Genomic DNA, 13,792 nt, shown 5'->3' with positions numbered 1-13,792 from the left:
CCATAAATTATATAGAATTATATTCTATTAATTTAAAAGTACACAAGTGCAGAAGCTCATTCAAGGTACATACTTGAGTAGTCAGTGTTTTCAAGACCACTTGAAATGTGTGTTAGTTTAATTTGCTTTAATTTGTAATCTGTCCTGTATCCTGTCTCTTCAAGATATTTGAAGTAGAATTTTAGCTGTCTGAGTTAACAATGCGCTCAAAAACATCCAGTGAAGAATTATACTGAGCATGAATTTCAGTAAAGTGACACTCAACCGGCGCATCACACTGTTCTTAATTAATCTAGTTTGACCAATATAGATTACTGATTATTAAAATAACAATTGTGCATATGTTTGTAAAGATCTTTTATCCAGAAACCACAGATGTCTATGACAGGAAGAACATACCTCGGATGATATATTGTATACATGCACTAAGGTAAATTGAGACTATAAATAGATTTATGCTCAAACGTTTTTTCTAGTTTTATGGTTTTTAGCATCTTGTTTTTTTAAAAAAAAATCATTGCAATTAGATAGCATGTTTAGTATTAAGTATTGAAAGCCTCATAGGAATGAAAAAACTACTTCATCTAAACATACACATGTACACCAGAATTACAAATCTACAAGCAGACCAGCAAGCGTTTGCGGGGGTGGGGGTGGGATTTCATTCCTTTTTTTCCTTCCCTGAAAGTTCCTGTAGTTTCTTCCCGTTCCTGATTCCTTATTTCCTTTACCTTTCCCCCTCCTGTCTGTAGCTTCCCTCTCCCAGCAATCTCTACCAAGAATAACTATGGCCCAGTCATGGGAAACCCTCAAGGACTTGGAAGAGACAACTCACTTTCCTCTGAATCACCTTCCCCATGTTATTTCCCCCTTTTTTTTTACCTCATCCTCAGCTTTCCCTGCTTCCTTCTCTCCTTCCCATCACCTACTAACCTATCTTTTATCTGCCTTCCATTCCTAGGCTGTTACTTATTATTCCTGTTCTTTGCTTGTACCCCATATTTTTCCATGACAGGAACCCAAAGCAACTTTTAATTTTCCTTAATTACTTAAGACTAGTATTTACAATCATATTGGAAAACTGTTCTTCTAGGCTTGATACTTTGTGAAACCCTATTTTTGCCAGTTTCAGGCTTTCAAAGATTATTTGGAGGCATAATTTTCTGATCTAATTAAAATGCTTTACAGTGAATCTATTGTAGCTTTGCAAAAGCACTAGAAATTCAATTTAGGATACCCTTGAATGAGTTGAGGGTTTCCCCCCCCCCCAAATTGTAATAAAACTGTAATCCTGGAAATGTTGATAATCTTGCTGACTCAAGACAGATGTGCTTAAAACCTTTTGGCTTGGCATATTGAATTAACAAAATGAATTGCCTTTCTGAAACAACACTAAAAAAGTAAATATTTAGTAAATTGAAAAACTGGAAAGGTAATGATGTTCTTAAACCATATAGCTGGATTTTTGCTATTGTATCTAGTGGCAAAGTTTGGAGCAGTTTCCTGAAATGGACACAGGGGACTCCTAATGTTAAGCTGCTTATAAAGAAATAGCTTGCCGAGTTCCATTCCAGTGATGTCACAGTCTTTGCTCAGATGTTCTGGTGGCTGTTGAATGGAATAAGGATTTCAAATATTTATATCTTCTGATCAATTTAAGATGGACTAATAGATTGTTTAACTGTCATAATGAAACATAGTTGTAGAGCCTTAACACAGACTTCCATGGTATATACGTAAACAAGAGTAGGTATTACCTTTTGTCCACATTTTAATACTGTGCAAACTTGAGGTTTAAATTCCCTAACATTGCTAGTCAGATCTTATTCAGGATATATGGCTCAAGGCATTAAATACAGGAGAAATTGTGGTTCAGCTTCAGGCTGCTATCATAAATGCTTCTATTTGGAAGCAAAAAATTTAAATTACAAGGAACATGGTCCCAGATGCTTGGTGGTGGAAAACACTGTCAAGTTGCAGCTGATTTATGGTGACCCCATAGGGTTTTCAAGACAAAAGATGTTCAGAAGTGATTTGCCATTGCCTGCCTCTGTGTAGCAACCCTGGAAATCTCTGGTGGTTTCCCTCCCAAGTACTGATTTTATTTAATTAATCATCCAGTTTATATGCCACTCTTCCCCGAGAGCTCAGCCTGGCTTACAACTTTTGTAATAACAGATTTCAAACATTTGCATATTACAATTTAAATCAAACATTAAACATTAGAACAGTTAATATGAAGGGCAGACCCAACTTAATTTCTGAGATCAGATGAAATTGGGCTAGTCTGGGCTCACCAGTTTAGGGCATACATGTCCTAACATTTCACATTGTTAAGATAATACAGGACTATGTAACTATTGCAGTTTTAAAATAATTATCATTGAAATGTGGACAGGGTCTCAGTTACTTTCAAATACTTTTCCTTGCTTACTGGAGAAATACTGCATTGGTTGCACAAATTCTTACAGTACAATGTTCCTTTATGACTACCAGTAAAGAAGACTTAATAATATCTTATATTTGAACATTGAATGCAGCTCACATATCTTAAGAGTTTTCAAAACTCCAACAAATAAGCACTATATTTTTCAGCCTATTGCTTGGCCTTGTAACTTAAAATATATTCATATTCTGCTTCCCTATGAACTGATCTACAAGGTGATTTACAGTATGGTACAACTGGCTAAATTACATAAAATTAACATTATAAAATATCAGCAGTTATCATAACAAAACACATAAAAACTAGCTAATGTTAGTTTCCTGCTATTTATCATCCAGTCCAAACCCCCTCAGAAAAAAACAGGAGCTGGTTACCCGCAATCAGTGAAATGCTAGTGTTCTTCACATTCCTTCATGCCCCAGCCATTTCTGTGAGGCTGGATTAGGACCATGGCATGGGAATGCAAAAGGGGTGTCTTCTGGTGGGAACGCACCAAAGCATTAAATAGTAGGGTGAAGGGGGAATTCCTTCAACTAGAATCCTTGGGGCTTGGTGCTGTCAAGAAACAGAGATAGGAACCCTTTGAGGTGTCATTATCCTTGACTTTGCTACTAGTGGGAAAGAGCATGGCACAGCTTCCTCAAGCACCAGAGAATACTTGCCATGATCCATAGATGTCTGAAAGTTCAGGTCCAGAGGAAGTCTGACTGCTCTGCAACCCATCAATTGTCCATACTGCAACTATGTATGGAATGTGTTCATCTGTGGGTAGTGGGTAGTGCAGATCTTTTTGAGGTAAAATGAAATAAAATTGGCCATTTAATTACAGTGTTGGTCTCCCCTTGTTCTTTTGTCTGCTTGCAATCACCTCAGAAGGGACTTCTGTATTTTTGGCCCCATTGTTGAGAAGGTGCCCACTTCACTGCGGAAATGAATATTCAAAGTAGGATTTTTAAAGACTGGACAGATTCATGTGGGAGAAAGGAGTTGCCAAGAAATCTGGGCCTCAATGCATTTAACTCTCTAAGGCCGATTCCTCATGGGCGGATTGGGCCCTCAGTTATCCTGAGCTAAGGGAACGTGGGAGAATCCCTGTTCCCTTAGCCCAACAGGGCATGTCCTGCAGCAGGCACATTTGGACAGGGAACAGCTGGACCTTCCAGGCTCAACTTGTCCCCATCCTACGGTCAGCTTTGTGGCATTTTGCCACGCCGCAGGGTAGATTGGGGCATTTTTTATTTTGCAGGAAGGTGGGATTTCATTTCACGTACGGTTTCTGAACTCTTTCCAAAGTGGAAGTGCATAGCCAGTTTATGGAAATCCTGTATTCAAGGCAAGACATGTTTAGAGGCGGTTTGCCATTTCATGACTCTGTTTAGCAACCATGCTATTTCTTTGTGGTATCTCATCCAAATACTGACTAGGGCTTCCCAGCTAAGATTCTGTGATCCGATGAGCATAAATGATTGTGACCTTTTCTTTTCCTTCCAGAAAATGATGCAACTGGTTAATCAGTTTCAGCTAATAAGGGTGCCACTGTCACTTGGGCATTCAGGAGTAGTACTGGATCTGTATGCACCTCCAAATGGAAAACTTGAGTCTTAAGCAGTACAACAAAGTCTCAGTACCATATTGGAAAACATGTTTAGAACTTTATAGATAATCCTTGCCTACAGTGCAATGACATTTTTGGAAGAATTAATCCTATCTAGGGAAAAAAAGAAGGGGACGACAGAGAATGAGGTGGCTGGATGGAGTCCTGAAGTAGTTGGTGCGAGCTTAAATGGACTCCGGGGAATAGTAGAGGACAGGAAGGTCTGGAGGATCATTGTCCATGGGGTCGCGATGGGTTGCACACGACTTCGCACCTAACAACAACAACAAGGGAAAAAAACCTGTAGGTTATTATACTCTACTTTTTGCTACCTTAAGGAGTCTCAGAGCAGCTTACAATCTCATTATCTTCCCTTCTGCATATTAAAAGCTAATGTGCTTTATAAACATGTAATGGATTATGAAGGGTTAATGTACCAAACAGCCTTGAGTGGCAGGCTGCTCAAAGATATTTGATTGGTTAACATCAATTGAGCAGAAAGACTTGGGAACTGAAGATAGCAGTTTTATACTGACTGAGAACTGGGAAAGGTTGGCAAGGAGGAGTGGGAGGATCAGTGAAGACCAGAAAAGGGTATAGATCTTCTAGTTAGAAAAGTGATTCCCTACCAAATTGAAAGAGAGGTAGCTCTGAAGAGTGGTGTGATCCCTGAGTGTTCAGAGAAGAATTTGGCAGTGTATGCCTACCTTCTGAAACCTGACGAGTCGGTTAAACTCAAGAAAGTATACTGGAGAGTTTAAGAAACAATGGAATAAAAGCTTCTCATCTCAAGGATTCTAAGGCTGTGTGAAAAGTTCAAACCCTAAATTGCTGGAAAACATGAACTTTAGTTTATGAAAATATTAAGTTCCTTCAGAGATCTTATCCATTTACCTCAGACATTTTTCCCATGCTTTGAGAGCCAGCTTGGTGTAGTGGTTAGGAATCTGGCGAGCCGGGTTTGATTCCGCACTCCCCCACATGCAACCAGCTAGGTGACATTGGGCTCGCCACAGTACTGATAAAGCTGTTCTGACTGTGCAGTAATATCAGGGCTCTCTCAGCCTCACCTACATCACAGGGTGTCTTGTGGGGAGAGGAAAGGGAAGGTGAATGTAAGCCTCTTTGAGACTCCTTTGGGTATAGAAAAGCGGCATAAAAGTACTTCTTTATCCTGCCTTTCCCCATCTACAGTGAATAAAATATTTTGGTTTTGGACTTTAAAAAGCCTCTTGGGTGCCATTATCAGAAGTTTGAGTGTAAGGTGATTTTGTCTCTTCTCTCAAGTTTCTGGGTTGAGCCAGCATCAAAATACAATATTGTGACTGGGTAGAGTAGTCATAAACCATTACAAAACAAGAAAATAGGTAGAGGGGCTGCTCAGCCCGATACGAAGTAAAAAATTCAAGGAAAATCCTATGTCTGAATGAGAGAACTGGGCTGGGTTGCCATACCTTCTTACAAATGGCACTTTGTGAGATAGGTGGGCTGAGAGACTTCTGAGTTCCCATCAGGCTTCATGTGGAGGAGGAGTGGGAATTGAAACCTGGTTCTCCAGATTAGAGTCCATTGCTATTAACCATCTCTGAGATTTTGTTGGGTCTATTTTTGCTTCTCAAATCTATGGATTTACTTCTAACTTGTAGTTATTTTTGGGGCTAAAAATGTTCAGCTTGGTTAGTTCTTTGTTCCTTACTGAATAACATCTGCACTTTAATCTTCTGTGTATTTGTGTATATAACTGTGAAAAATACCTCATCCTTAAGGTCTTGCTTTCTACTAGTCTTATGTGCCCCATTTTTGTCTTAATTAAGATTTAACTCGAATTTTAACTCCTAAAGCTTACTGTAGTTAGTGCTTGTTTTATAGGCAACTTGTTCTTGTTCAGGTCATTTTTGTGTGTGTACGATTCCCAGCACAGCTTCAGGTGTTTCTGAAGAAGCTGGTTCATTTAAAGCCTGCACATCTCTAAGAAATGCAATGCTAGTAACAGAATGTATTAAATATCTCTGGTTTCCAGTAGTGAATCTTTCTGGTAATGTCACAATAAAAAACACAATTCCATTGCCCCCTAGTGGTAAACCATATCTGTTTTAGAGTTCTCTTGTTACTTAGGCAGTGGATGCCATACTGCCCTATGGAAATTATAGCTTACACTGTTTGATTGCTTTTTGTCAAGGTCTCAAATCAGTTGCTGTTTGCACCATCAGTGGCAATTTAAAGTCTAGGATCCCTTAGTTCCTGAGAGTAACTTAGTTTTGGACAATTTATTGTAGCATTAAGTAGAGTCATGTTTTGTTTTGTTTTAATAATGATCTAATTCCACTTGGAAGAAACAGCAAGATGAGGGGTCAGTGCAGTGCAATGTTCAGAACAGAGATGTGATGGTGTCAGCGTCTTGCAGCGAGACTTGGGAATCTGCCTCATTGCTCCACCATCCATTAATTCCTCTGATTATTTTTGACCTTCCTAGGAATTCCCTCTTATAAAAACGTGTATTAGGAGTTTTAGAACGTAGCCGTGGTGGTCTAGATGTAAGAGCTCTTATTTTTCATATATAATTCCCCCAAGTTACATAAACTATGTTCTTTCCACATGTTTCTGTAGATTTTTCTTCTGTCTTTATTCCCTCACATCTAGCAACAAAGCCATGTCAGAATGTCACTATGGCCCATTATGCACGGGCAGATAGCACACATTCGGGGTGGAATGGCGGTGACTAAAATCACTGATAACGCACGGAGCCGGCTGCAACCAGCCGCAGATTCGGTGCATGCCGACGAAAAAGCCGCTTTAGCGAAACGCGGAAGAAAGCGCAGCTTCCGGGTGACCGGGGCGCAACCAGAAGCGGCGCTGGGGTCGCCGCGTGCATAATCGGTTACTCTGGGTTTTGCCGCCATTGCGTCCTGTCCTGTGCATAAGCGGTTTGCTTCGCTTCTTCCCCCTCCGCATTTTTCATGTGACCCAAAATCGCCGTTTCGATAATGGGTCTATATTTGTTAACTGTCTTTATCTCTCAGTATTACTTTTGTTGCTGTTGTCCAGCTTTTGACATCTTAAGCTTTGCTAAGTAGGGATCTTCTCTTCCATTTAGATCTGTAAAATCTCTTTCTTCCAGTTATGCTTTCTATATAGGTTTTAACTTCTCTGACCCCTAATAACAATTTAGATAGATCCCTTGTGCCATCTTAATACATTCACAAACCTTTAACAGCCTGTTAATTTCACATGGCAGGAAGACATGAATGAAGATGTGAATTTTTTCAGCTGTTGTCCAGATGGTTCTCAGAATGTTGTCTATATGACCGTTTATGCACTGGGAACTTCACTGCCCCAGCTTCCATGCAGGAACACAAATCGGGGGCGGATGAGATGCACCGGACCAAATGCTCCCCCATGTGAGTACAGGAAGAGGTGGGGCAACCTGCCATGACTAAAACTCCAGCCTGCAACCTGGCATGAAACCTCCAGTGCATAAACGGTCTATCTTGGGTTTGCTTGGAAGGATTAGAATAGTTAATGGTAGCTACATTGATTTTGAAACACATGAATTTCCTGTTCACATAAATAAATAACAGTCTATATAAGCTCCATTCCGGAAAATCTAGTCAAACTAAGTTCTTGCTGAAATAACTTTACATGGTTATCAGTTTGTGTGTTGTATCTGCTATTAACAAGATGGGACATTCTCCAATAAAGGTTTTCTAAAATTTAAAGAAAAAATGAACCTTTACAAACTTCAACAAATGTATTATAGCATAAACTTTCATAGGCAATAATAATCTTCTGGTTTAATTATCTTGTAGCTTAACATTCTTCCTTTTTTTCCTTTGCAGTCTATATTTGTTTAAACTAGGAATTGCTCCTCAGATCCAGGATTTGCTGGGGAAAGTAGACTTTACAGGTACTTTTAATATTTGTTTTTCTTGCATTAAGAAGGCAGTATAGCAGTTTCCAATTAAACTATACTTGGTTTTTTCCTACTCCCTCAGCATTCTACTTCTGTGCTTGCACACTGTTAAATTAAAAGATGTTAGATAATGAATTTTCATGGCTTTTCAAAAACAGGAGAAGACTAAGTGGAATCGGTGTGGGAGGTAAACACATAATGATGTTCGCAGGATTCTATCCCTCCCCACATTAATGTGTTTCTGTTTTATACATTCTTTATTGCATAATCAATTGTAATCCATTTGCTTATCTAAGCTTTCTCTCTTTTATTTTTACACTTAGAGGAAGAAATCAGTAACATGCGGAAGGAACTGGAGAAATATGGCATACAGATGCCAACTTTTAGTAAAATTGGAGGTATCCTTGCTAGTGAACTTTCAGTGGATGAAGCTGCATGTAAGTCAACTGATCAAGGTTTAGAATGGTATTCTCAAACCAAGTTTCTAAACATGTGTGACATGTGGCTTTAGTCATAATTCTCTTTTAAAACAAACAACAATGTCCCCTTAAGTAAACATTTTGCTGTGGCTGCATTGACATGTCACAAACTCTGGTTTGTTTGTCACGAGAACAAGAATTGCTTATCTTTGGACTCACACATTCCTTCCACCTCCTATCACATGTAGAGATGTAGTTAAAGTTTGTTTGTTTTGAAAGAAACCATAGGTTATTGTGATGCTTGTATTTGGGTGGTTTAATTAATTGAGATTTGTTTCTTGCCAACAAAAAGGGATTCTAGCCCCACAATATAATCCTGATGAAGAAATACAGTAGATACTATTATTATTATTATTATTTCAGTTTATTACCTGCCATTCCCAAGTGGCTCGTGACCCTAACCTTACAATAGTCTGATTAAAATCCCAATAAACCCAGACATAAAAACATAACACCAATCCACCTAGTCCCAGTAACAAGAAAGCAGAAAAAACTAACTCTCAACACTGATAAAAATCTCATTGAGGGGGGTGGGAAGAGGGGTGCAGATGGAACCCATAAGCCACCATTCACATTGCTCTATCCTGGATGGGGGGGCCATACCGATCTTCCTTGCCACACCGGACTCAACCACAGACCTGGTGGAAGAGCTCCATTTTGCAGGCCCTGTGGAACACTGGAAGTTCTTGCAGGGCCCGCAGCTCCTTCGGTAGTTCATTCCACCAGGTAGGGGCCTGGACCAAAAAGGCCCTGGCCCTAGTCAAGGCCAGGCACACTTCCCTGGAGCCGGGAATGACCAACAAATTAGTGCCTGCAGAGTGTAAGCCCTGCAAGGAACAGAGGGCATCAGGTGGTCCCTCAGATATGCAGATAGGAGTACATCCTCAAATTTAACTGTAACAACAGGCTGCAGTTTCTCTCAAACCAAGAAGCTTTCAATCTGAAATGGTAGGGCAAGAATGCATGAGCTCAAGAAGCTAGGCTTGTATTTGTTCTGACAAAACAGGAGTTTGTTGACTAAACACTGTTAGTGGTATTGTAAACAAGAGCCTCTTGTGGCACAGAGTGGTAAGCAGCAGAAATGCTGTCTGAAGCTGTCTGTCTATGAGGTTGGGAGTTCAATTCCAGCAGCCGGCTCAAGGTTGACTCATCCTTCTGAGGTCGGTAAAATGAGTACCCAGCTTGCTGGGGGATAAAATGGTAATGACTGGGGAAGGCACTGGCAAACCACCCCGTATTGAGTCTGCCATGAAAACGCTAGAGGGCGTCACCCCAAGGGTCAGACATGACTCGGTGCTTGTACAGGGGATACCTTTACCTTTAAACAATAAAAAGGCCCAAGTAAAACAGTTATTCTTTAATTTAAATTAGTCTTTTTGAACCATGTCATTTTGCTGAAGTATGCCTTACATGTCAGTTGTCTTTTGTATTACTACAGTACAAATTAGCTTCAACTGGCTAATTTGGCTGTCTCTGTAATGCCATTTGTAGAGACTCTTAATAATGCTGATCCTGAAAATGACTTTGAAGTCTTCTGATTCAAGTTAATAATATATTTTATTTTACAAGATGAACATTCTTGATTTTTATTTGAAAACAGAAGTCCTTAGTTTATGTGGCCTAATGCATACTGTTGAGTTTAAATTCAATTTAGTTTCCATTCTAGAAAAGTAGAACAATCTTATTCCACATATTTTTATGTCTCTGTTTGAAGTAGATACCCTGTAAATTTTTAACACTCGGTACATCCTTAACTATAAAAAGTCATCACACTTTGAAGCTTTTTACTGCACGTGATGCTTCTTTTAACTTCCTTAGAAATAACAAAAAGCCTTTGAATAGCAATAAAATCGACATCTGTGTCTCTCATGGGTGCCTCCATGAATAATCACTTTGTTAACATTTACTGGATGCTTGCTGGCTACACTGACATAAACAGCTTAAACATGTGAAGACTTACTTGCTATTGCAAAGTTCTTGCCATATGGAAATTGGCAAACTGCTAGTGTATCTTGCAAACTCCCCCCCCCCCATAACAATGAGGGTCAAATCAAAATAGGTATGTACATTGTTTAGAATTGTTTGTGTTTTGGGATGTCCTTATCTTCATAATATGGCTTTATTGGGTTGATGTTTCCTTATGTTGTTTTCATTTTGTTTGTCTTCTTTTTAATACATTTTCCTGGAATAGTAATCTCTCTCATGTGTGGCTATACCTATTCAGATGCTGTAGTTCTTACCAGAGGAAAAGAATAAATGTTTCCATTGCTTCACCTCTCCTGCAGAACAAAATCTAAATGAGCTTTGATGCTGTCTTTCAAGATACCATAGAAATTTAATATATTAATAGTCAAAACTTAATTTTATTTAAGGCAAGTAAGGACTTATGAAACTTTAAAGACTGCACAGATTGATTTTATCTTAAGGTGTCTTTAAAGAGTAAGCAGTTTCCACCAGCTCGGTGTAGTGGTTAGGAGTGCGGCCTTCTAATCTGGCGAGCAGGGCTTGATTCTGTGCTCCTGCACATGCAACCAGCTGGGTGACCTTGGGTGACCACAGCACTGATAAAGCTCTTCTGACCGAGCAGTAATATCAGGGCACTCTCAGCCTCACCCACCTCACAGGGTGTCTGTTGTGGGGAGAGGAAAGAGAAGGCGAATGTGAGCCGCTTTGAGACTCCTTCAGGTAGAGAAAAGCGGTATATAAGAACCAACTCTTCTTCTTCTTCTTCTTCTTCTTCTTCTTCTTCTTCTTCTTCTTCTTCTTCTTCTTCTTCTTCTTCTTCTGGCTGGAAGTATAGGTTAATGGGGAAAACAAAGGGGATTTTGAAAAATATGCCTATTTATAATATTGTATTCTTCTTTTCAGTGCATGCTGCAGTAATTGCAATTAATGAAGCCATTGAAAAGGGAGTTGCAGATCAAACTATCATAACTCTGAAAAATCCCAATGCTATGTTGGTCAACGTGGAAGAGGATCTTGCCCATGCATATCAGAAGGAACTTTCTGAAGCTAAAAAGAGAAAAGAAGAGAGTGCAAAATTGAAGGTTAGATAGCTCATTTCATGTAACAAATAGTGAAATCAACTATGTTTTAATAAGTTATCCTATATCTCTAGTACTGTAACTCTTTAATTGAAAATACTGAAATAACAATGAATATTGTCCACTTTAAAATCAGAGTCCAGTAGCACTTTTAAGACCAACAAAGATTTATTCAAGGCATGAGCTTTCGAGTGCAAGGACCCTTCATCAGACTTGCACTCGAAAGCTCACGCCTTGAATAAATCTTTGTTAGTCTTAAAGGTGCTACTGGACTCTGATTTTATTGTGCTACTTCAGACCAACACGGCTACTCATTTGAATATTGTCCACTTAGTACTATTTTATAGTATGAAAAAATGGCCTTCCTCTAATGTTAAAAAATATTTCTGCCCTGGTCGTTTGATGGTTCATCCTCAAAGAGAATATTATCAGTGTCCACAGAAAGACTATACTGGTTCTAGTCATATTTACCAGCTTTCTTTCTAAAACATCAAAAAGAAAGGTCCTTAGCTAAACAGGTGCTTTTAGCTTCTCAGAGAATTTCTTCATTGGTGCAGATAAAGTTATATAAGGCATTGTGTTATGCTAGTGCACATTCTCACACTTGAAGGTGTGCCCATGCATATTGTAAGCTTGTACTTTTCTCTGACTTGGATAGCCCAGGCTAGTCCAAACTCATTAGATCACAGATGCTATGCAGGGTTGTTTTTGGTGAATATTTGGATAGGAGAGCACCAGGGAAGTCCAGAACTTGATCACTTTAATGGTGGTCTCGTTTGAATGGCCTGTAAGGGGGAAGGATGTGTAAATAGATCTACCTGGGAACGTAGACAGAATAAGCTTACAGTGTATGTAACGCATGTCCTTATAGAAACTACATTGTAATAACACGTCCTTGACCATTTTGATTGTGCCAGATAGATGGGGCAATAGCACTAGAAGTATGAAATGTGTGAGTATCTTCCTTCTAAAAGCACTGAGGGCAACAATAAATTCCTGTCTCTTTTGGATAATTAAATTTGGCCTCAGGCATCCTACTAATTTCACCAATTTACATGTAAAATAATATAACTTGTAAGTCTGTACCTTCTCTAAGCTTATATTTATTTATTTGGAATTTATATCCTACCTCTTAGCATAAATTTCTAATGCATAGTTGAATCAATAATGGTATTATTTTCAGAACGGTTCAATCTTGGAGGAAGAAAGAGATGTATATGAAGAACTGTTGACGCAAGCTGAGATTCAAGGAAACATCAATAAGGTCAACAGTGAGTAATCTTCATTTCTTGTTCCCAAAACCTCAAGAAATGCATACTTAAGTTTGTTGGAAAACATTGTGATGTTCAGTTTTGCTGTCACTGAAGTTCTTTGCCACTTTTACATAGTGCTTCAGCAGTTAGCTGGAATTCTCTGGGAGACGTCTTGCTATTGTTATTACTAAACTTGAGTAAGGATGTTTTACTTCTTCATACTTTACATTCTTGGTAACAACAAACTTATTAATTGAAATGCCAATCTCCTTTGCTTGCTTGTTTTCCTTTTCTGCTGGCTGCAAAACACTGTAAATTTTGACCCCCCTTATGTAATGCATTTAACCTAGACTCTTAAAAGGTATCTGCACTGATATATCCTTGAGTGCTTGTCCGAATCCAGTAGAGTTTGGCACAAGCTCCTTTCAAAACGGGATGACCTTGAGGTCTGAAGGTTTTTAGTTGTCCTAGAGAATAAAGACCACTATTGATAGTCCACATGCAAAACCACACTGATGCTGATTTAGGGGTGTGCAAAAGAAACCAATAAAACATGGTATTTTTGGAGTTCATGTATATTGAACCCCAAAATATTGGTATTTCCTAGTATTTCAACATCCCAATACTAGTATGGCATTCAGATTTGATAAATATATGGGAATGCTGGATTTTTCCAGCTTCATTATGCCTTATGGGGGGACCATTATAGTCAATGATCTCCATAGGGTATAATGGAGAATTGGTCTGAGGCTCTGGGGAGGGAGCTGTTAGGGAGAGGCACCAAATTTGCCAAATAGCTGCTGGTGCCTCTCCTAACCCCCTCTCTCCCCCCCCCAAGTCTGAAAAAGATTGGACCAGAAGCTGAATTCTATGGCCCCCCAAAAAGGTGCCCCTATTTCCATTGTTTCTGATGGACAGGGGAAAAGGCATTTCAACTTTAAAGGGAACACCGTTCCATTAAAATTAAAATGCCTTTTGCAAGCTGCAGCCATGACTCCAAGGACATTTAAAGGGTTCATAATCCCTTTAAATGCCTTCTTCAAGCTAAGAGCTCATTCTAAAGACA

The 13,792-nt window shown here is 39.2% G+C and overlaps 1 protein-coding gene across 2 annotated transcripts in view; it reads left to right on the top strand.

Moving 5' to 3' along the window:
• The window catches only part of IQGAP2 (IQ motif containing GTPase activating protein 2), a 162,509-nt gene that overhangs the window by 86,378 nt on the left and 62,339 nt on the right, over positions 1-13,792 (top strand). For both annotated transcript variants that reach the window (XM_077347356.1, XM_077347357.1), the window contains exons 5-9: positions 354-430; positions 7,877-7,944; positions 8,274-8,387; positions 11,298-11,476; positions 12,657-12,744. In XM_077347356.1, coding sequence (XP_077203471.1) covers positions 354-430; positions 7,877-7,944; positions 8,274-8,387; positions 11,298-11,476; positions 12,657-12,744 — 526 coding nt within the window. The remainder of the gene's footprint in view (positions 1-353; positions 431-7,876; positions 7,945-8,273; positions 8,388-11,297; positions 11,477-12,656; positions 12,745-13,792) is intronic.

Source organism: Paroedura picta, chromosome 7, assembly GCF_049243985.1.
Source record: "Paroedura picta isolate Pp20150507F chromosome 7, Ppicta_v3.0, whole genome shotgun sequence".
Lineage (NCBI taxonomy): Eukaryota > Metazoa > Chordata > Lepidosauria > Squamata > Gekkonidae > Paroedura > Paroedura picta.
The sequence above is the reverse complement of the archived record's forward strand: the minus strand, read 5'-3'. Positions and strand labels throughout refer to the sequence as shown.